General features: G+C 40.8%; 1 protein-coding gene across 1 annotated transcript in view; it reads left to right on the top strand.

The window, feature by feature from the left end:
* Nucleotides 1–25,653, top strand: part of LOC137621503 (DNA mismatch repair protein Msh2-like) — a 123,142-nt gene that overhangs the window by 83,033 nt on the left and 14,456 nt on the right. Inside the window, exons 14-18 of the mRNA XM_068351855.1 lie at nucleotides 3,103–3,324; nucleotides 4,262–4,411; nucleotides 16,890–16,972; nucleotides 18,040–18,131; nucleotides 21,775–21,919. Coding sequence (XP_068207956.1) covers nucleotides 3,103–3,324; nucleotides 4,262–4,411; nucleotides 16,890–16,972; nucleotides 18,040–18,131; nucleotides 21,775–21,919 — 692 coding nt within the window. The remainder of the gene's footprint in view (nucleotides 1–3,102; nucleotides 3,325–4,261; nucleotides 4,412–16,889; nucleotides 16,973–18,039; nucleotides 18,132–21,774; nucleotides 21,920–25,653) is intronic.

Below are 25,653 nucleotides of genomic sequence, written 5' to 3'. Positions count from 1 at the left end.
GAGGCACCCACTCCCTGACGCTGTACGAGATCGCAAGGGACCTGCTCATTTGGTCAAGAGATCGAGGCATCTCCCTGTTAACGAGGTTTATCCAGGGCGACTTGAACGTCTTAGCAGACTGCCTCAGTCGGAGGGGTCAGGTAATTCCTACGGAATGGACCCTCCACAAGGACGTGTGCAAGAGTCTTTGGGCGACTTGGGGTCAACCCACTATAGACCTCTTTGCAACCTCGATGACCAAGAGACTTCCAATCTATTGCTCTCCAGTCCCAGACCCAGCAGCAATACACATAGACGCATTTCTTCTAGATTGGTCTCATCTGGACCTATATGCATTCCCACCATTCAAGATTGTCAACAAGGTACTGCAGAAGTTCGCCTCTCACGAAGGGACAAGGTTGACGTTAGTTGCTCCCCTCTGGCCCGCGAGAGAATGGTTCACCGAGGTACTTCGATGGCTGGTAGACTTTCCAAGGAGTCTTCCTCTAAGAGTAGATCTCTTACGTCAGCCCCACGTAAAGAATGTACACCAAAGCCTCCCCGCTCTTCGTCTGACTGCCTTCAGACTATCGAAAGACTCTCTAGAGCTCGAGGCTTTTCGAAGGAGGCAGCCAGTGCGATTGCAAGAGCGAGGAGAGCTTCTACCATTAGAGTATACCAGTCGAAGTGGGAAGTCTTCCGAGACTGGTGCAAGTCAGCATCTGTATCCTCGTCCAGTACCTTTGTAGCCCAAATCGCTGATTTTCTCTTACACCTGAGAAAAGTTCGCTCCCTTTCAGCTACCACGATCAAGGGCTACAGGAGCATGTTGGCTTCGGTCTTTCGGCATAGAGGCTTAGATATTTCCAACAATAAAGATCTACAAGATCTCCTTAAGTCTTTTGAAACCTCTAAGGAACGTCGTTTGGCAACTCCTGGATGGAACTTAGACGTGGTCCTAAGGTTCCTCATGTCAGACAGGTTTGAGCCATTACATTCAGCCTCCCTGAAGGATCTCACTCTCAAGACACTTTTCCTAGTGTGCTTGGCCTCGGCTAAAAGAGTTAGTGAACTGCATGCCTTCAGTAAGAACATCGGCTTTTCTACAGAAAAAGCCACTTGTTCTCTTCAACTTGGTTTCCTGGCCAAAAATGAACTGCCTTCTCGTCCTTGGCCTAAATCTTTTGATATTCCTTGTTTATCAGAGATCGTAGGCAACGAACTGGAAAGAGTGTTATGTCCTGTTAGAGCTCTTAAGTTCTATTTAGCTCGTACTAAGTCATTACGAGGTAAATCTGAGGCATTATGGTGCTCAGTCAAGAAACCATCATTGCCTATGTCAAAGAATGCTTTGTCATATTTTATCAGATTTTTAATACGAGAAGCTCATTCCCACTTGAATGAGAAAGACCGATGTTTGCTTAAGGTTAAGACGCACGAAGTTAGAGCTATAGCAACCTCCGTGGCCTTCAAGCAAAATAGATCTCTGCAAAGTATCATGGACGCGACTTTTTGGAGAAGCAAGTCAGTGTTCGCGTCATTTTACTTAAAAGATGTCCAGACTCTTTACGAGGACTGCTACACACTGGGTCCATTCGTTGCAGCGAGTGCAGTAGTGGGTGAGGGTTCTACCACTACACTTCCCTAATTCCAATATCCTTTTTTAATCTGTCTCTTGAAATGTTTTTTAATATTGTTGTTTTGGGTTGTACGGAAGGCTAAGAAGCCTTTCGCATCCTGGTTGATTTGGCGGGTGGTCAAAGTCATTTCTTGAGAGCGCCCAGATTAGGGGTTTGATGAGGTCCTGTTGGTATGGGTTGCAACCCTTCATACTTCAGCTCCTGGGAGTCTTTCAGCATCCTAAGAGGATCGCTGGGCTTCGTGAGGAAGACAGACTTACAAGGCAGAGTAATCGTCTAAGTCAACTTCCTTACCAGGTACCTATATATTTTGGTTTTGTTATATTGATAACTGTCAAAAACTCTAAGCATATACGCTGTAAACTTAATTAACTCTGGTCTCTACCCACCGCCTTGGGTGTGAATCAGCTATTATATATTCACCGGCTAAGTTAAATATTTAAAAATGATATTTTAATTATAAAATAAATTTTTGAATATACTTACCCGGTGAATATATAAATTAAAGGCCCTCCCTTCCTCCCCAATAGAGACGCAGCGGGACGAGAAGAATTGAAGGCTTGTTTACATGCATGTGTGGTATCTGGCCGATAGTTGGCGCTGGTGGGCACACCCGCAACCTTCATAGCGATCGCTCGCGAGTTTTTGTGTGTGTTTTCTGTCGAGCCGCTGAGCAGCAGCTATTATATATTCACCGGGTAAGTATATTCAAAAATTTATTTTATAATTAAAATATCATTTTTAAGGAACATGCACAGTCAGCTGTCTGTCTTCATGTTTAGATCTTTACTGTTTAATCTCAGTAGAACTGCTATGTAGCACAATGTTTTTGTTCCCTGCTTCTCTTTCCTCTTTACCTCTCCTACTGTAATACCCCATTCTATGTCTTTAATTGGTTCCAAGAGAACTGACATGAGTCTATTTTAGACTTAGGTCGAATTTTCACCCAGTTGAGTGACTTACAACCTGCTTTCATTAAATAGAAACCAGATACTTACATTATTAAGCTTCCATATGAAGTACAGTACTGTACAGTACAGCACTTCATTGTTATTGTACAACAGAAACTGACGTATGGTCAGGTAGAACAGCGTAAAGTGAATTTTATTTTTCTATACAAAATCTGCAGTCCCTTAAATGTAAACCTTCTCATTTAGATCGTTTTTCAATCATTTGTTGTGGTAAGTGAAAACCATTGTAGATTTAGATACCATAATAGTTGAATAGGGACTCATGATAAACACACGACAAAATGTTTGAAAATACTGTATTTAAATGTTACATTTGGCTTATATTCATGCATAAAGATCCTTACAGGACTAGTATTTTAGGTTTTCACAATATCTGTCACTAATATCTAAACTTTTCAAAACATGATGTTTAAAAAGCACCTTTCTTCATGAGTAAATTTTCCTTTGGTAAAAGTAACAACAGCAAACTATGCTTTGACTAGATTCAAAACTCCAGTTATCATTTTTTTCAGGTGGATATGTTGAAGTTATTCAGCATTTTGGACAGATCATAGCAACACTGGATTGTGTGTTTGCTCTAGCTACAGCTGCTGTATCTGCACCTATTCCTTATGTGCGACCGAAGCTTTTACCCAAAGGATCTGGTGTGATAAAGTTGAAAGGGATCCGTCATCCATGTCTAGAACTTCAGGATGAGATTTCTTACATTCCAAATGATAGCATTTTAAGCCAAGGTAATTTCTCATTTTCATGTGCATAAAATTTTTCCATTTATGTTTAAACATTTACTGCCTTTCTTCTATTCAGAAAATATTCCTGTCTTATTAGTCAGGCATGTTTTCCATGTTCATTAGCAAATAATTTTTTCAAAGTATCCCACTTTAGGTAGTATGTTATAGTTTGGAAAAATCACTTTTGAAATATGCTCTACAAAAATAAATATATCACTACCTAAAATGACATTTTTTACCATTCTCTTCTCCATTCCTTACCAGTCTTTGTTGTTTCTGAATAGTATTGTTTCATAATTTGCACGGTTTCCTTTTTCTTATATTTACTCCATAATCTTACCTGTGAATTTACTACTGCATATCCAGCCACTGAATCAATTAAGTCACTTTACAGACACTTTTTCATCATCTTTTTACACACTTACATTTAATTTTGATAAGGAATCTATCTAGGATTACTGCCTTTTCTTTAAAATAACATGTAAACAGCTCTAAAGGCAATCCCGTACAAGTAATTGTGCTTGTATTAAACACTGTCCAGTTATTTTTTTTATTGAAACTTGAATTTACAGTTATTGCTATTTTTAGCATCCTTGTTTTGTCTTTCTCTTATTCACACTTGTATCTTTATCATCTTAATGATATATCTTGCATTAATTTCGCCAGTGAAGTGTAGAGCATAGGAGTGTTTAAAAACTTATACCCCTTGCACAAATATTTCTGTGAGAATGGTCACAATTTGGTCATCAGTTCCATATTTTTTTTTATCACTTTGTCAGTTTCAGTATATTTTTTTATTTGTTTATACTATATTTTTTATATTTACTTGAATTTAGATGTCTATAATCTTTTTAGTGCTCATGTGAAATTTTTGCTTATATGGTATTAATTTTCTGTATATTACTTTAATTTCTATGGTGCCCTTGTATATTCATTACAGATGGTGGACTCTTCCATATAATTACGGGCCCAAACATGGGTGGTAAAAGTACATTCCTCAGATCCGTTGGAGCAGCAGCACTTATGGCTCAAATTGGATCTTTCGTAGCTTGTGATGAGGCAGAGATTTCCATCTTGGACAGTATACTAGGTGAGATTAACTATATGTATAAATTCATACATCAATAAATCTTACCCAATGTTTGTATTTCTTATATATTAAAGCATCAGCTTTTGGCAAGAAGAAATTAAAATGCAAGTTTCTTATTTTGGATTTGAATAGTGTGGCCAGTTGTTGACACTAATTGCCAAATGTTAGTACTGTATTGTGATACTACCAGTTATACCAGACTCAATTTGGGATGTTGGTTAGGTTGACAAGGGGTCGATAGGACCAGAGTTACCATTTCAAGAGAGGATCCACAGGACTTTAACAAAGGAAACTAGTGAAGGCAAAAGCTTATTAAGGTCATTACTATTGAAAGTTGACTGAAAATGTGATTTGTCTAAAGAGGGAAGTTTGTCATTGTTGTTGTCATCTCCGCAATACAGTTAGCCCTCTATATTCGCAGGGGCTCCGTAACAGAGAAAGGTGGAAAAAGCAAGAATCTGTGAAGACTTGCTGCCCTAGGATGGGTTAACTCCTAACCTACCAACTCCCTATTCATTGCCTATGCATGATCAACTTACACAGTAACCCACTGTACTGTCTTAATACTGTATTTATTTTGTTTTTACTTGGTTTCTATCACATAAGTAATGAGTTAATGAATGAGCGCATTTCAGAAAGTGTACTAACAACAAAACGCTGTTCCTATCTAACAACACTCACTAATACTGTAGTCTATAGTACTGTAATATATTTACAGTACTATCAATACAGTACAGCTTAATTAGCTAAGTGATCACTGTTTTTGGCATGTCGACTCGCACCATTAAAACTCCTCATACACGTAGCCTATATTTACATTACAACTGTAAAGTACGGTTTGTTCCCACACTAACAAACCTTACGTTATTTATGCGAATATACTTTCAGCAGAGCTGGAAAGTAGTCATGAAACTTTAAAAGCAAGGTGGCAACCCTACCTAACCTCTGTAGTGGGTAGGTAGGGGTTAGATGGTGGGTACCCAGCCATCTAAATCTACTCACGGGTCAATAAACTACAGCACTTTTTTCTTTTGGTTGGTAGAGAACGGATGTCTCAGCTCTCTCCTCTCTCAGGCTTAGCCATTCAGACAATTGCTTTACTCTCATCCTTCTTTCTTCCTGAGGGGAAGAATTTTCATTTTTTCTTTCTTTTCAGCACTTACAACCGACATCGGAGTGCGAAGTCAGTTACTGCTGCGGTTGATGTCTTTGCTGTCTACGAAGTCCACCTCGCCTCCTGATTGCCCACCCGACAACCTCTGCTGATGACGAGTCCTTTCACCACCTCCCGATCTCGTCACCACTTGATGTTCTGCAATCTCTCTTTCTCTCCCCACAGGCAACATTCCCGCCCATGTGTACAATGTTCGCCTGCTGCGCATCACGAAATTAGGAATAATTGTCAACACATGGCTAGCTCTATTTCTGATCGTCAAGACGAGACTGATTATCTTCTCTTCCTTCCCGACGATCCCCGTCAATACGTCGTTCTCGATGCTCAAATGATCGCCACAGAGATCGAAGGTTACTCACGATTTCGATGCTCTTCTTCTAGATGTTCTCGATCACGAGATCCAAGATTTTCACGATCTCGGTGCTCTTCTTCTTGAAGACACAGTCACGAGTTGAACTCACAATCTCGAGATCAAAGGTCACTCATGATCTTGACGCTCTTTTTCTTGAAGACGATCACAGTCACGAGTTAAACACTCACAATTATGAGATCAAAGGTCACTCATGTTCTCGAAACTCTCCTGCTAGAAGACATTCACACGAGCTAGAAGATCACGAGCTAGAAGATCACGAGCATGAGCTAGACGTTCAGGATCAGGAACTAGACAATCACAATCACGCACAAGACGCTTCTCTTTATGAGGCAGATGCCTTATAGATGTTGGTGGCCTCTTGTCCTCGGGAGAGTCTCCTTTCACCTGTTTGGTCTTCCCTTTGGGGGATTCGTCCATTCCCATCCTTTGTTCGGGTAATCCCTTTGGGGAAAACCCAGAAACAAGCCTCGGCTTCATTTTCTCAAGCAACACCTTGTGTCAATTTTCAATTTGAGATAGAGCTCATTGAAGGGAGGCAGAGAGTGCTGTCTGGAGGTTTGCCTCCAGCTGTGGTAACTTCCCCTTCCGAGGGAGTCTCTACACAACCGATGTTTGGCAATCTTCCTGCTTGCGAGATTGCCTATGGAAGCACTAAATATAATTGGAAGTTTTTTGTTGCTGACATCACTTTGCCAATCCTTGGTGCGAATATCTCTTGGCAAATGAGGTTGGTTACTCCTGTTTTTAGCTCCCTTCGGAGGATTCCTTTGACGAGAATTGGATTCGTCCTTTTTCCACTCTTCGGAGTAGGCCACGAGCTAGACACTCCTTTTCACTTGCTAAACGCTCACATTCTCGAGCCCCCAATCCTGCTAAACGCTCACATTCTCGAGCCCCCAATCCTGCTAAACGCTCACATTCTCGAGCCCCCAATCCTGCTAAGCGCTCACATTCTCGAGCCCCCAATCCTGCTAAACGCTCACATTCTCGAGCCCCCAATCCTGCTAAACGCTCACATTCTCGAGCCCCCAATCCTGCTAAACGCTCACATTCTCGAGCCCCCAATCCTGCTAAACGCTCACATTCTCGAGCCCCCAATCCTGCTAAACGCTCACATTCTCGAGCCCCCAGTTCATGTTCATGAGCTAGACGCTCACAATCATGAATGAGATGCTCACGACGAGCTACACGACCATGATCACGATCATGAGGTGCACGCTCACGCTCATGATCACAAGCTAGACGTTCACAATAATAACCTAGACTCACGATCACAAGCTACACACTCACGATCACGAGCCACACACTCTCAATCACGAGTTAGATGCTCACAATCATGAGTTAGACGCTGACGTTCACAATCACAAGCTATATGCTCAGACTCTCGTGCCAGACGCTCACAATTTAGACTTTCACGATCACGAGGCAAGTCTCTTCCTTACGAGGAAGTCGATCCTCCAGTTTGTCGAGTGCCAACTTATCGCCAATCGTTAACTCGCTGATTACCGATTCCTAGTTCGCTGATCGTCAGATCTCCAATCACCAGCTTGCTAATCTCTGATCGCCAGTTCTCCGGTCACAGATCTTCATCTCGCCATTACCGATCGTCGGCTCTCTGATTACACCAGCTCACCGATCGTCGGATCTCCGACCACCAACTCGCCGATTGCCAGTTCTCCGATCAGAGATTGTCTTCTCGGCATTACTGATCGCCGGCTCTCTGATCACAGATTGTCAACGCTCACTCCCAGCAATCATCTATCGCCCATCGTCAACTCGTGTATCACCGATCTTCACCATGACGATCGCCAACGATGGTCAGATCACTGCTCAAAATATTGCCAATCTTTCAACACCCGATTGCTACTTGTCAATTGCTGATTGTCAACGACGATGGCCGATCGCCAATTCTAGTTCAGCGATGGCCAGATCACTGATCACAATATTGTCGATCGTTTAACACCCGATCGCTGATCACTAGCTTGCAGTTGCCAATTGTCATCGCCGATCGTCAACCACTTATCATCGATCCAAGATCGCCGATCATCGATCACTGATTGCCGATCCCCGATCATTGATCTCCGAGCACCTACCTACAGCTCCAATCGCCAACTTGTTTAGCGTCAGCTCTTAAGCTAAACGATTGCTGATCCCCTGCTCGCTGGTACCAGTACTCCGATTCAGCAGATCTCCGATTCGTCAGCTGCCAATCACTGTTTTTAGCGGCTAGACGATCTCCAACTTCTTATCAATAGCGCTGTTCACTATTTGACATTTGACAGCTAATCGTACGTTGTCTCACACAACAGTAGCTCGCCATTCGTTTGCTTGACGTTTGCTGGTCGGAGGCTCGTGATCACCACTAAGCCTGCTTTCCTCTAGGCTGCTAAAATCAGCAACCACTTACACCATCTATGGTTTAGCCTTGAAAACTTGGCCTTCAAAAGTAAAGCTCTAGAACTATCTGTTCTGCGAAAGAACCTTCTTTGGATCATTGGCTTCCTGAGAGGAACAAAAATTTTTGTCTTGCGAGATCTGAAAAACCGCATTACGGTGGCCAGGTTTCTGCTTCAATCTGGCTCATTCACGGGTATTCATCCCTCATGAATGTACGTGCTTCACTTACACTTCGTTCCTACGACAGAAGGGCTTACAGGCCAGCTGCCTCAAGATCCAGTTTACTGCTTAGGCTGCTACCTCCTTCCTTGTTGTCCCATATAGTATAGGACTGCCCACAAGGTGACTTTGCTTTGATAGGAACTGTACTAGTTAGACAGTCTCTTGCAGCAAGGGAGATGTGCATGAGTGTTGTGGGACAGGAACTTACAGGTCTATTGTATTTCGTATTCCTGATGTAGATATTAATCTCTGGCACTGTCATTCAATTAGTTTGTTATGCATGTTGAATAAGATCTTTCATAATTCTAATCATTCTTTACATTTAGATCTTCCTGTACAGTTCCATCCTAATCGTAATACTAGGAATGCAGTTCATTCAGATAGGCTGGCCTTATCCACCATGAGGCTCAATACTACAGTGTATTCTTGAAGGTTTAATCCAGCTGTTTCTAAGTTGTGGAATGATCTTCCTAATCGGGTAGTTGAATTGGTAGAACTTCAAAAGTTCAAAGTTGCAGCAAATTTTTTCATGTTGAACAGGCTGACATGCGTCTTTTTATAGTTTATGTATGAAATATCTGTTTTGATGTTAGTTTTAAAATATTTCATTTTAATTGTTCATTTTTAAATATTTAACTTAGCCGGTGAATATATAATAGCTGCTGCTCCAGCGGCTCGACAGAAAAACACACAAAAACTCGCGAGCGATCGCTATGAAGGTTGCGGGTGTGCCCACCAGCGCCAACTATCGGCCAGATACCACACATGCATGTAAACAAGCCTCAATTCTTCTCTGTCGACCTTGACGACAAGACGTATCAATACTCGCTGTATAACCTGGAGTTTTCTCAACATATTTGGTGAAGTACTTCATTTTGGTTTGAGCTTTCGCAGTGCAGGTGTTTTTCCTCGACTTAAACTCTTGAACTCTTTATTGGACAGATTTAATTGTTGATGACTTGGATTTTTTTTTTGGACTTTCTTTGACTAATTCAAAATGGCTGACGCTTCACAAGCCCCTAGATTTCGTAAGTGTAATGCTAGGGACTGTAATAGGCGTCTTCCAAAGGCCTCTCTCGACCCACATACTGTGTGTTCTAATTGTCGGGGTAAAACCTGTCAATTAGGAGATCGGTGTGAGGAATGCGTGGGCCTTTCGGAATTCGGTTGGCTCGAATACGACAAGTATTCCCGTAAGCTAGAGAGAGATAGGGTAAGGAGGAGTTCCTCTAGATCAGTAGATTTTTCCTCTCCACATGCCCCTGAACCTAATCCTTCCCCTGTAGTGGTTGTGCCTGAACCCCCTACTGGCACTCAGGAACCATCGATGCGAGACATGTTACGTGCCATTCATGCCTTGGGTGAAAGAGTTGAATCGTTAGCAACAGATCGTAATCAACTCATGGCTGACGTTAAAGAGCTAAAGTGTCAGAGTGCCACAGCGGAAAATCGTGGGAAAGTGATTAGTGCGCAAAGTGTTGTCAGTGTTGCGACCGAGGGTTCGTCTGTTCGTGCCTGTCGTTCGCCTAGTCCGAGACCTCTTGCAAGCTCCCAAGCCCAGGGGAGAAGTAATGTCGTACGACTTATGGGTTCGAGAGGCCTTGATCAGCGAATAGACGTTCCCTCTATGGTAACAGGCGTGTCTCATCAAGATCGCCCCTACCATAAGACGAGAGAGACCATTTTCTCCACGTCATCCGAAGGCTTTTCGCATAAGAAACCGTGGAGCAAGGTTTCTAGGCCCCTTAAGCGAAAGTCGGTCCCTTCGGGACAGGTCCAGCGTCCTGGTTGTAGCCATTGGGACAGCTCTGACCCTTTGCAGTCATCGGAAGACTGCTCGCCGCCTAAGCAGCAACGTTACACAGGCTCAGAGAGTCTTGGTGTAGGCAAGGTTGTGCAGTCTCAGACGTTAACCCCGTCTTTTACCGCACCCATTCCCGTTGATCCTAAATGGGTTGTACTGCAAGACATGCAGATCAAGCTCGTCTCCCTTATGGAAGACTATTCTGCCGAAAAGGTTCACGATGATCCTCGCCGCTTAACTCATCGAGATCCTGGCCTTCAGCCGCCAAAACGAGCCTTTGCTCGTCCTGTTGACGTTGGCGTAGCTAAGTCACGTCAGTCACGCTTTGTAGAGCCTCACTCGATGCAGTCACGTGTTGACTTTCAGCCGCATATGGACGTTCAGCCACTTCCTAATGCTCTTGTTGACGTTCAGGACGTTCGCCAACCAGCGGAGTTGACTTGTTTTGACGCTGAGCGTCAACCACCGCAGTCTAGAGTTGTTTTGACTGCTCAGTCTAGGCAGTCAAAACAGTCTCGAGTTGACGTCGAGCGTCCTCCCGCTCCTGTTGTTGTTGACAGTCAGGCTGTTAAGCAGTTACATGACGTAGCGTCCTGGACTGCTACTAATGCACCAGTGCGTGTGGACTCTGCGTGTCAAGCATTGCCAACCCCTTTGCTTGTTACTCAGCAGTTGTCGGATGAAGATCCTTCAGATGAGGACGTTGCTGACCCTCATCATGATGATCATCCTTCGGATGTAGACGAACCTAGAACGGTTCCTCCATCAATGGACTTTAAGAAAGTCATGTTAATTTTCAAGGAGCTTTTTCCCGATCACTTCGTCACTGTTGCTCCTCGTTCGCCACCGTCTGAGTTTGCTCTAGGCTTACCTGCTAACATGCCAGCCTTTACAAAGCTAGTGCTCTCTCGCTCTTCCAAGAGAGCTTTACGACTTTTAGGCGACTGGTTGGATACCAGGAGGAGTTTGGGGAAGACGGCCTTTGCCTTCCCTCCATCAAAGCTCTCGTCTAGATCGAGCGTCTGGTATGCCACGGGAGAAGTTCTCGGCTTGGGAGTCCCTGCCTCTGCCCAGGGTGACTTCTCAAGCCTCGTAGACTCTCCCCGCCGCCTAGCCATGAGACGCTCGAAGATTAGTTGGTCCTCCTCGGACCTTGACCATCTGCTGAAAGGCGTATACAGAGCCTTTGAAGTTTTCAACTTCCTTGACTGGTCTTTGGGAGCCTTAAGTAGGAAAATCTCATCGGCTGATAGAGATGTCTCCTTACTGATAATGTCCTGTATGGATAAAGCCATCCGCGATGGTTCCAATGAGCTCGCCTCCTCTTTTACGTCGGGAGTCTTAAAGAAGCGAGAGTCCCTTTGCTCTTTTCTTTCGGCAGGAGTTACTCCCTGTCAGAGATCAGAACTGCTCTTTGCTCCCTTATCAAAGTTTTTGTTTCCGCAACAATTGGTTAAGGACATAGCTTCTTCGCTTGTGCAGAAGGACACCCATGACTTGGTGGCGTCCTCTGCTCGCAAGGGGACTCCTTCTACATCCTTTTCTGTTAGACCCAGGATCGACACTCCGGCGTCCAGATTTATCCCGCCCTTTCGTGGCAGAGCTCCCAGCAGGGGAAGTACTCGTGCCGAGGGAAAGAGAGGAAAGAAGAGAGGAGCCAAGTCCTCACGTGGCAGAGTCTGACTGCCCACAGCCTCAGACAGCAGTAGGAGCCAGATTGAAGAGCTTCTGGCAGGCCTGGGAGAAGAGGGGCGCAGACCAACAGTCTGTTCGGTTGCTCAGAGAGGGGTACAAAATTCCATTTGTACGCAAACCTCCTCTAGCGACTTCCCCCATCGACCTCTCTCCCAGGTACCGAGAGGAGTCAAAGAGACAAGCCCTAAACCTAGAAGTGTCTCTGTTGCTAGAGAAGGGAGCGGTGGTGAAAGTCTCGGACCTTCAATCACCGGGGTTTTACAACCGTCTCTTCCTAGTCCCGAAGAAGACAGGAGGTTGGAGACCGGTGCTAGACGTCAGTGCGCTCAACGTCTTTGTTACGAAAACAAAGTTCACCATGGAGACCACGAAATCAGTCTTAGCAGCGGTCAGAAAGGGAGACTGGATGGTCTCTCTCGACCTACGAGACGCGTACTTCCACATCCCTATACACCCAGATTCCCAACCGTTTCTGAGGTTTGTTTTCAAGAATGTGGTATACCAGTTTCGGGCCCTGTGCTTTGGCCTAAGTCCTGCTCCTCTCGTGTTTACGAGGCTTATGAGGAATGTAGCAAAATTCCTCCATTTATCGGGAATCCGAGCCTCCCTGTACTTGGACGACTGGCTTCTCAGAGCCTCGTCCAGTCATCGCTGTCTGCAGGATCTTCATTGGACATTGGATCTGACCAAAGAATTGGGACTTTTGGTCAACCTAGAAAAGTCCCAGCTGATTCCATCCCAAACTATACTGTATTTAGGGATGGAGATTCGCAGTCCAGTTTTTCGGGCTTTTCCGTCTGCCACCCGAATAGAGCAAGCCCTGCTCAAAGTCCAACTAATGTTGAAGAGAGAACGGTGCTCAGTCAGGAATTGGATGAGTCTAGTAGGAACTCTATCATCCCTGGAGCAGTTTGTCTCGCTAGGAAGACTACACCTTCGACCTCTCCAGTTCCATCTAGCCTTTCACTGGAAGAAGGACAAGACGTTAGAGACGGTCTCAATCCCGGTCTCCGAACCAGTAAAGGCATGCCTGAATTGGTGGAACGACAATATCAGTCTGAGAGAGGGACTTTCCCTAGCAGTTCAGAACCCAAACCACGTACTATTCTCAGACGCGTCGGATTTGGGTTGGGGTGCGACCCTGGACGGTCGGGAATGCTCAGGTCTGTGGACCTCAAGTCAGAGGAGCATGCACATCAACGGCAAGGAGCTTTTGGCAGTCCACTTGGCCTTGATGAAATTCGAGAGTCTCCTTCGAAACAAAGTGGTAGAGATCAACTCCGACAATACCACAGCCTTGGCGTACATCTCCAAGCAAGGAGGCACCCACTCCCTCACGCTGTACGAGATCGCAAGGGACCTGCTCATTTGGTCAAGAGATCGAGGCATCTCCCTGTTAACGAGGTTTATCCAGGGCGACTTGAACGTCTTAGCAGACTGTCTCAGTCAGAGGGGTCAGGTAATTCCTACGGAATGGACCCTCCACAAGGACGTGTGCAAGAGTCTTTGGGCGACTTGGGGTCAACCCACCATAGACCTCTTTGCCACCTCGATGACCAAGAGACTTCCAATCTATTGCTCTCCAGTCCCAGACCCAGCAGCAATACACATAGACGTATTTCTCCTAGATTGGTCTCATCTGGACTTATATGCATTCCCACCATTCAAGATTGTCAACAAGGTACTGCAGAAGTTCGCCTCTCACGAAGGGACAAGGTTGACGTTGGTTGCTCCCCTCTGGCCCGCGAGAGAGTGGTTCACCGAGGTACTTCGATGGCTGGTAGACTTTCCAAGAAGTCTTCCTCTAAGGGTAGATCTCTTACGTCAGCCCCACGTAAAGAATGTACACCAAAACCTCCCCGCTCTTCGTCTGACTGCCTTCAGACTATCGAAACTCTCAAGAGCTCGAGGCTTTTCGAAGGAGGCAGCCAGTGCGATTGCAAGAGCGAGGAGAGCTTCTACCATTAGAGTATACCAGTCGAAGTGGGAAGTCTCTCGAGACTGGTGCAAGTCAGCATCTGTGTCCTCGTCCAGTACCTCTGTAGCCCAAATCGCTGATTTTCTTTTACATCTGAGAAAGGTTCGCTCCCTTTCAGCTCCCACGATCAAGGGCTACAGGAGCATGTTGGCTTCGGTCTTTCGGCATAGAGGCTTAGATCTTTCCAATAATAAAGATCTCCAAGATCTCCTTAAGTCTTTCGAGACCTCTAAGGAACGTCGTTTGGCAACTCCTGGGTGGAACTTAGACGTGGTCCTAAGGTTCCTCATGTCAGACAGGTTTTAGCCATTACATTCAGCCTCCCTGAAGGATCTCACTCTCAAGACACTTTTCCTAGTGTGCTTGGCTTCGGCTAAAAGAGTCAGTGAACTTCATGCCTTCAGTAAGAACATCGTCTTTTCTACAGAAAAAGCCACTTGTTCTCTTCAACTTGGTTTCCTGGCCAAAAATGAACTGCCTTCTCGTCCTTGGCCTAAATCTTTTGATATTCCTTGTTTATCAGAGATCGTAGGCAACGAACTGGAAAGAGTATTATGTCCTGTTAGAGCTCTTAAGTTCTATTTAGCTCGTACTAAGTCATTACGAGGTAAATCTGCGGCATTATGGTGCTCAGTTAAGAAACCATCATTGCCTATGTCAAAGAATGCTTTGTCATATTTTATCAGATTTTTAATATGAGAAGCTCATTCTCACTTGAATGAGAGAGACCGATGTTTGCTTAAGGTTAAGACGCACGAAGTTAGAGCTATAGCAACCTCCGTGGCCTTCAAGCAAAATAGATCTCTGCAAAGTATCATGGACGCGACTTTTTGGAGAAGCAAGTCAGTGTTCGCGTCATTTTACTTAAAAGATGTCCAGACTCTTTACGAGGACTGCTACACACTGGGTCCATTCGTTGCAGCGAGTGCAGTAGTGGGTGAGGGTTCTACCACTACACTTCCCTAGTTCCAATATCCTTTTTAATCTGTCTCTTGAAATGTTTTTAATATTGTTTTTTGGGTTGTACGGAAGGCTAAGAAGCCTTTCGCATCCTGGTTGATTTGGCGGGTGGTCAAAGTCATTTCTTGAGAGCGCCCAGATTAGGGGTTTGATGAGGTCCTGTTTGTATGGGTTGCAGCCCTTGATACTTCAGCTCCTGGGAGTCTTTCAGCATCCTAAGAGGATCGCTGGGCTTCGTGAGGAAGACAGACTTACAAGGCAGAGTAATCGTCTAAGTCAACTTCCTTACCAGGTACCTATATATTTGGGTTTTGTTATATTGATAACTGTCAAAAACTCTAAGCATATACGCTGTAAACTTAATTAACTCTGGTCTCTACCCACCGCCTTGGGTGTGAATCAGCTATTATATATTCACCGGCTAAGTTAAATATTTAAAAATTATATTTTAATTATAAAATAAATTTTTGAATATACTTACCCGGTGAATATATAAATTAAAGGCCCTCCCTTCCTCCCCAATAGAGACGCAGCGGGACAAGAAGAATTGAGGCTTGTTTACATGCATGTGTGGTATCTGGCCGATAGTTGGCGCTGGTGGGCACACCCGCAACCTTCATAGCGATCGCTCGCGAGTTTTTGTGTGTTTTTCTGTCGAGCCGCTGGAGCAGCAGCTATTATATATTCACCGGGTAAGTATATTCAAAAATTTATTTTATAATTAAAATATCATTTTTTCTCATATCATTAATTTATTTCCAAATTTCCTTTCCTCCCTGGGCTACTTTTCCCTGTTGGAGTCCTTGGGCTAATAGTATCTTGCTTTTCCAAGTAGGGTTGTAGCTTTGCTAGCAATAATGATAATAATAATGGAAATATGAACAATGAATGCTTGTACTTTCACAGTACTAAGATTTGGTGACATGAGGTGTCAACACTTGGGCGAGCTATTCAAATCCAGGTAGAACTCATTTTCACTCGTTCTTACCATAAGCAATACAGTATAAATATGTAAAAGTATACTGAATTAGAGAAAATATTCAGAATGTTTAAAAGATTAACTATAAAAACAAGTGATATGATGGGAGGGTAATTGCATGCACCCATTGCCCATGACATTCCGTCAGAGTTCTTTTTATTGCCCACATTCTACTCTTTCTGTATGAAAGGGCGGAAAGATTGATATTATTACATGTAAAAGCAAATGCCTAATTTCAGATCCATATCTATTCATAGATTAATTCACTTCATCCCTCTCCACTTGTTATTGTATTAGCGTTGTTTTCATTTTACCTTTTTATGATATAATTTTCATTCGTAATAATGTTGCTCCCTATCCTAGTTTTGTAAATCCTGTTATAATTTCCTTTCCCTTCCTTTGTCTTTGCAATCTTCACTGTTAAGATTGTTATAAATTTTCCATAAAATTTCATGTGGATATGAAAATGGTTTGATTTAATGCTGTATATGTTACCTACATATAGTACTGTACATTGCTTAATGCAGAAAGTTCAAATGTTTTAGAGAAAATACTGTAAAAGAGAATGCTTTCTTCATTGTTATTGATTAGAAATTGTTTTTAAAGAAAATTAGCGAGAATAAAAGTTCTCTAGTTTTTCTGGTTCCCTATATTTCAGTACTAGTCCTGTACAGTATTTTACTTAATACCTGGTACAGTATAGACTCATTTGTGAACTTTGGCATGGTTCTAGGAAGTAAATATTCTCAACATGTTTCAGAATGTAGTACTGCCCGAAGTAAAAACAAGAAATCTATTAAGAAATGATATAAAAGGTAATGGATAAGTTGTTTACAACATTTGCAAGGTCAACTTAGTTCTTTGCATCACAGTTGATCTCTGTTATTAATTTCCAGCTAGGGTTGGTGCTGGTGATTGTCAGTTGAAAGGAGTTTCTACATTTATGGCAGAGATGCTAGAAACAGCTACCATCCTCCGGGTAAGATTGTTTTTTACTATATTTCACACTTTTAAAGATTACAATATTAGGCCTCTTAGACTAAATTTACCTTTATCTTGCACTGAGAAGACAAGAGTTGATGCATTGTTTACTTGTAGCATAGATTTTACATATACATAACCCCATTGGGGTATCACTTACAAGTGTGCTTTTTACAACATACCTTTAGTCCCAATTGTATTAAAGCATCTTATTTCTTTAAATTTTTATCCTTGAAATCTTCCTACTTAGAGAACTATAGTCCATTTCTTTTAGCTATGCATATTTGCACCGACTCGCAGCGGTGCCCTTTTAGCTCGGAAAAGTTTCCGGATCGCTGATTGGTTGGACAAGATAATTTTAACCAATCAGCGATCAGGAAACTTTTCCGAGCTAAAAGGGCACCGCCGCGAGTCGGTGAAAATATGCTTCGCGAAAAGAAATGGACTATAACTACTGTGAGTTTACCTTGTTACAAATTTTAACTCGTAAAACAAATCATCTGAGCAAGCCCTGTGAAAATCTTTATGTCTTGTGGTCTAATTCCCAATAATATATGTATATTACATGTACATACTAACTCTCAGAGGGAAATCTTGCTTTCATGTGTCCTCTAATTTTTTAATATTTTCTGAACATAAAAAGGGATATATTTTATTTTTAACATATTTAAAAATAAATATTTTATAATATTCATGCTTGGCATTTTTATACTTATATACTGTATATTGATAATAGAAGGTTATGTATCAGAAATAGTATATTTACTTATCTTTGATAATTTATCTTTTTAGTTTGGATTTTTATTTGTCCAGAATTAATGGGCCCTAAAGTAGATTGTGAGTATAATGTGTTACCAGACTGTCAAGGTTATATTAATATTTTCCAAGGTGTTCTCTCTCTCTCTCTCTCTCTCTCTCTCTCTCTCTCTCTCTCTCTCTCTCTCTCTCTCTCTCTCTCTCTCTCTCTCTCTCTCTCTCTCTCAAGAATTTTTCTTTATAGCATAGGGAGTGAATGATAATTATTTATAGATTTGTAGTTTAGATTATATTATTCTTTATTTCAAGTCCGCTACTAAAGATTCCCTGATCATCATTGATGAGTTAGGCCGAGGAACGTCAACATATGATGGCTTTGGTTTAGCGTGGGCAATATCCGAGTGAGTACCATTTTGAAAATATGTTATAGCATGTACCCTAAACATTTTATTGGTAATGAAGCCAAAGCATAAGGAAGTGATCCGAGTATGTATACTTAGATTGGCAATCATGATTTATTTTGATGAATCTCACCTATACAATACTTCATTTTGCTAATGTCTATAAAGCTTAAGCTTCTCGACTAGAAAGAAATATAAGATACAATCTCAATCCCCTATACTCTTTAATCTGGGTACCAATTAGCGCAGAAACGTTGACTTTTATCATATGATTGAACTTGGGCTCTTTGGCCCAGAACACAACCTTACCTGGGGATCACATACTGTTTACATCATCATTTTGCTTTGGCTGATTTCATGAATTGTGCTGCTTTTATTTTTGGGCGTATGGTGGAATATATGGGTTTGTATTTGATAATCATTTTGGTTCAGGGGTTTTCATGCATGGTTTATGTGTTCTCGGACGTGTTTTGTATTTAGCAAAATAGCTTTTTCCTTACATTCATCTCTCTATGCACATTGCGTGGAGGAAGCAGTCTCTCAGAGGATTAGTATTTAGAGTTTTTATTTCCTTTCTTGTTCTTATAAGTTTGTCAATTATTTGTTAAAGGATTCATTTGCATTCAAAAGAAAAAGACCACCTTCCTCAGCAGTGTAGGGCTCTGTAATTCCTCCAACCTGCATGGAAAACTGGGGTTTTGTTTCCATGTCAGGAGGCAGTGTATTTTGTTTTAATGTGACTGACCCAGTTTGGTCTTAAGTAAAAATTAGATATCCTAGTTTTGTTCAACTTGTAAAGGTAATAATCATGAAATTACAATTTCTCTTAACCAGGAAAGTAAGGTTAAGAAAAGTCTTTTTGGCATCACTTTCTTTCTTACGAATACAGTTATCTGCTACCCAACTTCCCACCTCATGTATTGCTTTCGAGGATACATATTGTGATGTATTAGAGAAGAGACTCTTCCTCTCATTTGGATGTTAAGATGGAATATTTTGTGAGGTCAACACTGTATCATGTTTTTTTTCAGGTTTAACCAAAGATGATATCCAACATTTTGTTTTACGAGGCATACATAATTTGTAACGTTGTGTCTCTGCATATGTTTTTGTTGCCTTGAACATTAATACAATATTGAACAGCATTTTCTATCAACTTGTACCTGTCTATTACTTTGTCTTTCCTCCCCATATAACTTAACTAACTCAAAATCTAATACATATAGTTAGATTGAATATTAAGTAACTTCATAATGATCACTGTAGAACCTTGCATTAATGAACACAGTTGTTACAATCTTACCTCAGATAACCAAACTAGTTTGGTTGGCAAAGGTCACCATAAAGAGAATTATATATTTCTGGGATATTTATATGTGTTATTATAAATGATATAAAACATTTTTACCCTATTTGTTATTGTCATATCTTTCTAATAGCAGATTCAAGGAATAATTCCTTATCAATGAAATTTACTTTTTTCTATGTTAGCCTTCAGAGGAAAATGTAAACACTTTGCTGATTTCAAGCTTCCTCTCACCAGGACATATATAAACCACAAATAGTATTATCAGTATTGAACATGGGTTACAAAAATTAGAGGTAGACAATTGATGGAGATGTTGCAATTTTTTTTGTTTGGTTTCTGCTTTAGCAAGATAAAAAGTTGCTGGCATCGTGTTATTCCTAGAGGCATGGGAGAGAAATCTGTCTGTATTTTATTATCCTTTCCTTTTTAGAATTGATAATATAGTGCTTCAGTAACTAGCATCATAAGTATGCATCATCTTTCGTGTTGGAGGAGAGTTTTCTCTGAGCCTGACCTGTATCATATCTTATTATTAATGAGGTTCAGGTTTAGTGCATTGATAGTCTAGCCCTATACAGTGGATTTGGTATTTTGTTACTCAAGCCTGTATGCACACCGTCTTCCTTGCTGTTGGCTATGATTGTCATATAGCTCTTTCTCCGTGTGGTTAGTGCCGTCAGTACACCTTAATAAGTGCACTGTTGGTATTGCTTAATGGTCATTCCAACATTATTTCCACCTCTAACTGCACTCTCCTTTTAGCTTCTTACACTTTCATTGCCATTTCCCTTCCCTCTTGCTATGTACAGTAACCTTATAGCTTTTACTTCATATTGTAACAGCAAAAATTCCTCCTACATGCACATGGGCACTGAATGAACTCCCAAGCCCCGGTCATAGGCCTTATAAATTTTATCCTTTCCCATCGTAATGTTTTGACGAAACTAACTTATTTTGATGATGTGATTTAAGGCAACCAATTTGAAGCTTTAGACTTTGCTGATCCTATTGCTATTCAGGTTGAGCAAAAGACTGTACGTCATATTTAAAGTGTAGGTAGGTTGAGCACAAACATCTGGAAGATTTTGGTTTTTTGTTAGGGATATTTTTTCTAGATCTTTTAGAGATGTAAATAGAATGTTGACTCGAGTTGAAATTATTTATCTTCACAGAGCTTTCTTGAAGAAACAGTGCAAATTTTCTCATTGAGAAGTAAGGAAGTTGTATAAATTCCAAATTCCATTATTTTTTCACAAGAAGTAAGGCACTTTATCTAATCGAAAACTATTGAAGCATATGATCAGATAAGAAAAATTAACTGAACAACTTTGATCTTTACCGCATTTCATAGAGAGAGATAAAGATAATCAAAATATTTTGTCACAAAATGCAGGTTACTGTACAATATTTTTCTTTGGGCATTTTATATTATCAAGTACTGTATTAAGTGAATCTATACTGTATGTATTTGGAACCTCTTAATAATTTTCATTGGTAATATTGTTGGAATGTATGGGTGTGACATGACAAACTTGGTGACGAATGGTTTACTGGTTAGCAATAAAGTTATTGTGTATTTGTTTGTTTTTCAATGATGTTTTACTTCTCTTATTATTAATATGATGCTGGACAGTGTCATGCTATTACAACAGCAGTACAGTATGTAGTATACTGTATAGTACATGTATTCTTTATACTGAAAAGTTAGGGGCTGTAAAGCGCATGAAGAGGCATACAATTTGCATATATAAGAGAGGGAGTTTGGGTCTAATATTCATAGCATAAGACTATGTTATTTTAACAAAACAGTAACATTCCTTGCTGCACTTTATTATGCATTTAAAGTACGATTACTGTACTTGGGGTATATTTACAAGTAGTGTAAGCAAAGAAAAAATTCACAGTTTAGGGTCACCTCTAATCCATGGAACTCCTTGATGATGGGAGGGGCTCAAATGCAGTATATCCCAGTAGGGAGGTCCAACTTTATTTAATAAACCCTAGATGTTTAGCTTCAAAGTGACTCCATAATCAACACTGAGTTTTTTTTTTTTTTTTTTTTTTTTAGATAACAAAAGCAGTAAAGTCTAGATGAAAAGTAATAGTAATAAAGATTCTTATGGATTTTTTTGGTAGTTTTACACTACATACATGGCAGCCATTTTACTTATGCTCTGAGTTAGGATTTTCAAGTCAGTGGTCAGAATAAACGCTGGAGTATGTAATAATATTTTGTACATTTTACCTCATTCATTAGTAAGAGAATATTTTTATTGCAATTTTAATGATTGATGACATGCAGTGAAATTAGATTTTGTCTCCTTGATTTTGCAGATATATAGCTAAAGAAATAGGAGCCTTTTGCCTATTTGCTACTCATTTTCATGAACTTACCAGTTTAGAAGATGAAGTTGATACTGTGAAGAATTTCCATGTTTCAGCATCTACATCACATGGTGCCCTTACTTTACTTTATCAGGTAATGTTAACTAGCTTTGTTTTCATTTGTATATCAGAAGATGGTTTGATTTGTATATGTGCACTGTAGTGTAACTTAGTATTTTCTGCTTTTTAGTTGCTTGTTCTGTGGTATCTTTAACATACATAGAATACAGTACAGATTATTATGTATTTTTTCAAGTACTGTACTCATAAAAGTCATCTTTATAGATTATCTTAAACTGGCACATTACAGTAATTGCAATTAATGTTATCCAGAACAACTCAGACAATTCAATACAGTTGCTTATATTTACAATACAGGTTAGATATTTTCCATTAAAATAAACTCAAGATTTGATATATATTTGAAACCAACGTAAAAGAAAACTTATCATCACTCTGACCCAATATAAATCACTCACAAATAGATTTATCATTGTAGATTTGAATGCTAACAAGCAAATATTTCCATATTCTATAGACCTTCAAAAGGCTTGTATTGCTTCTTTGAGACATAGTATTTATGAGTACTGCATAACAGTGGTGTTCTAAACCATTCACATTTGTTCTTAAAATGCTTCCTCATAGTACAGTATATCGTTCCAGGGAAGAATAGACAACTTATGTTCCGATACTTATTCTCATTAGTTAATTTTAAGATGAATATTTTTCCCCAATAATCAACGACATGAATCAATTTCCAAAAGGTATTGACAACAGTATGCAGGATGTTGGTTGAAAGAAGAATAGACAAAAAGGATAATTCTGTCTTAACATCACTTAGTTAAAAAATAAAGTAGGGTTAGGACAAAGGAAACTGGAAACAAAAGTCTTGAATGGTTATTTTTATTTTTTGAAATAATAAAAGGGTACAAAGTATAAAACTAGGTTTAAAAGAGTTAAGAGTGTTTTATTCCGTTATGGTGTATATAAAGATCAAAGTGTAACTAGCACTACAAGTTATTTGTAGCCGCTCTTCGAAAATTTAATCTGTGCTCTTGATTTTAATTAAACAAGAGCGGTTTCAAGGATCATATGTTCTAACATAGTAATTGTTTTACTTATGAATGTTCATATCCTTAATTACGTGTTCAAGACAAGGTGTATTATTCAGTTGTTTTTCTTGAAATTTTTTTGATAATTTGGGGACTTTGGATGTTACTAATCTTTGCATAGAAGTTTTTTTGCATCTTTTTCAGTGTTAAATAACTTCATTTTACTATTCAGATGGTGGTTGATAGGTTTAAAGCAAATATTTTAAAGATTAACACTAAAGTATTGTGAACTACCAAACTGATTATTGCCAAATCACAGTGATAAACAGTCATAATTTAAAGTAACAGTGAGTATGGGGAAGGTTATTTTGACAAAATGTCCTGTCGATCACTTATTTTGTTCCTACGTGTATACAAAACTTTCTTCCTTTGAAACACTGAAATATCTTCTGAGGAGCCAGAATGGCTATTGAATTCCTTAACAAGGTAGTTAACAATAGGTGGTGAGCACAAGCAAGGAATCTTGCCTATTCTCTAGTCAAGTATTCTTCACTTTTGTTTTCTGGGGGAAGTGGACGGAAGCCCCTTGATACTCAACCATGTGCCGTGACCCAGGTAGCCAGGCCAGGTAGAGATGCATGGAGCCATGCACTCTTTCCATCAATCAGGTGTTTTAGGAGCTTAATCACTCCCTCAATTTTCCTACCTGAAGTCTGGAGAATCATTGTGATCTCGCCTCTCCTAGGAGAGGTAGACAGCCTCCTGTACCTGGCCCGCGGCATGTGTAAACAATATGGGTAACCTGATATACAGGCCAATCAAAGGCACACGGTCCCATGGTGGGGCGTACTTTCGTTAGCCAGTTGTTGGTGCTGGATCACTCTCCCTCACCCTTCCTGCCTGGACGGAGAAGTGGTGCTCCCTCCTCTTCTTTGCCCCAGATAGAGAAGTTGACATCTTTAGAGGAATTTGGGTTGGCATGTTTCAGGGCCACAGCAGTTCCCCAACCAGGATCAACAGAGGGAAGGGTACGAACTACTGCTTTTGCCTCTGCCTGCGTTAGTTAATATCAGAGCTCACAGTCTCTTATGTTGAATGTAGCTGGTCTCAGCCTGGTCTGCCATCAGCCCCTGATTACTTTGCCGATTTTGTCCTTGGGCATGTATGCTCATATTCATGGGAGAGGAATAGATCTCTGTAGTAGCCTGCTGAGCTGATAGATATCTGGAGCAAACTGCTGAGCTCTGTCCTTGCGAAGGAGGAGAGCGCTCAAAATTTGTTGATCTGGCCTAAAGTATTAATCTGTAAACAGTAATGCCTCACAGTACAAATTACTTGCTTCCTTAGTGGCCTTCGTACCGTGATTTTTTTGCGTTTTAAGTCGCCATTTACATGTAAATAGCCTAGTTAGTTCCAAGCCCTACAAAAACACATTAGATTTTTATAATAAGGCTAAACTCCACTAATCACAATGAAATACGATTGGGATCATTCAGCAATAACCTAACCATTAATAACCTGTAAATTAAATGTATAATAAGAACAGTCAGTACAACAAGGGAATATTTAATGGAAAATACGGGAACAAAAATGTGGAACCTTACCTTTGGAGTGAGGCGATGTTCAAGAGCGAAGTGGCGGGGCGGCAGAGGAGGATGACAAACGTCGGAAAAGATTACCAAGTGGCGGAAAACACTCAACTTTACAAAACACATTAATGAATGACAGAACATATTAACACTTTACTTTATGAAACATTAACAAATAGAAGAAAATATTGACATAACTTTACAATAAATGTTTTTTATATATGTATAATTTTGTAATTTTTTCCCTTTTTGCACTTTCTAAATTTAATGATTTTCTTCACTTTTTTTTTTTTCCCCTGTTGGCTTAGTAGTATAGAAGTCCTCTTTAATAAATAACTAACCAAGGAAGCTTGCTTTTTAAAACGTTTCAGAAATGACTCATGCAAACATCATTAACCTGCTCAAGAAGACAACCTGTGTATACCTTTTCTGAGTGTCTCTTCTAGAAGAGCCACCATTTTATAGTAGGCAGCTAGACCCTCCTTAATTTCTGCCGTTGTGAATGGGTCATCCTCCTCCTCCTCGCCGCTAGAAAACTGTTCCTGAACAATGTTCAATTGTATGGCGTCCAGCTCCATAAGGTCGTCCGCCGTAAGTTCCTCTTGGTGCTCCTCGAGAAGCTCATTAATGTCGTCCTCATCGACTTCGTGAGTTTAACAATCTCGGCAACCTCAGATTGAGCAACAGGTTCAGGATCATCAACTTTTTCGGCATCGGCTTCAGCTTGGCCTACGTGGAAGCCTTCGAAATCTTGTGCTGAGACAATATTAGGCCACAGCTTCTGCCACGAAGAGTTGAAGATGCGCCTCGAAACTTACTGCCAAGTTTTATCGATGCGTCTGTGGTATATCACATCATTGAAATGCTCCTTCCAAAATTCACGCAGGGTAAGGTTTGTGCTATCACTGATTTCGAAACATCTCTTGAAGAGCTATTTCATATAGAAATTCTTAAAGTTTGAAATCACATGCTGGTCCATGGGCTGGAGGAGAGGGGTAATGTTAGGCGAAAGTTAGAGAACCTTGATGAATGAAAAATCCTCTTTGTTATATTCTTTGAGGCCAGGAGGGTGAGCAGGGGCATTGTCTAGCACCAGCAGGCATTTCAGAGGGAGGCGCTTCTCTTCCAAATATTTTTTCACTGTCTGGCCGAAACAAAGGTTTACCCACTCGGTGAACAAAGTTCTT

This window comes from Palaemon carinicauda, chromosome 28 (assembly GCF_036898095.1).
Source record: "Palaemon carinicauda isolate YSFRI2023 chromosome 28, ASM3689809v2, whole genome shotgun sequence".
NCBI classification, from domain to species: domain Eukaryota; kingdom Metazoa; phylum Arthropoda; class Malacostraca; order Decapoda; family Palaemonidae; genus Palaemon; species Palaemon carinicauda.
This window is presented reverse-complemented; position numbering and strand designations above follow the sequence as displayed.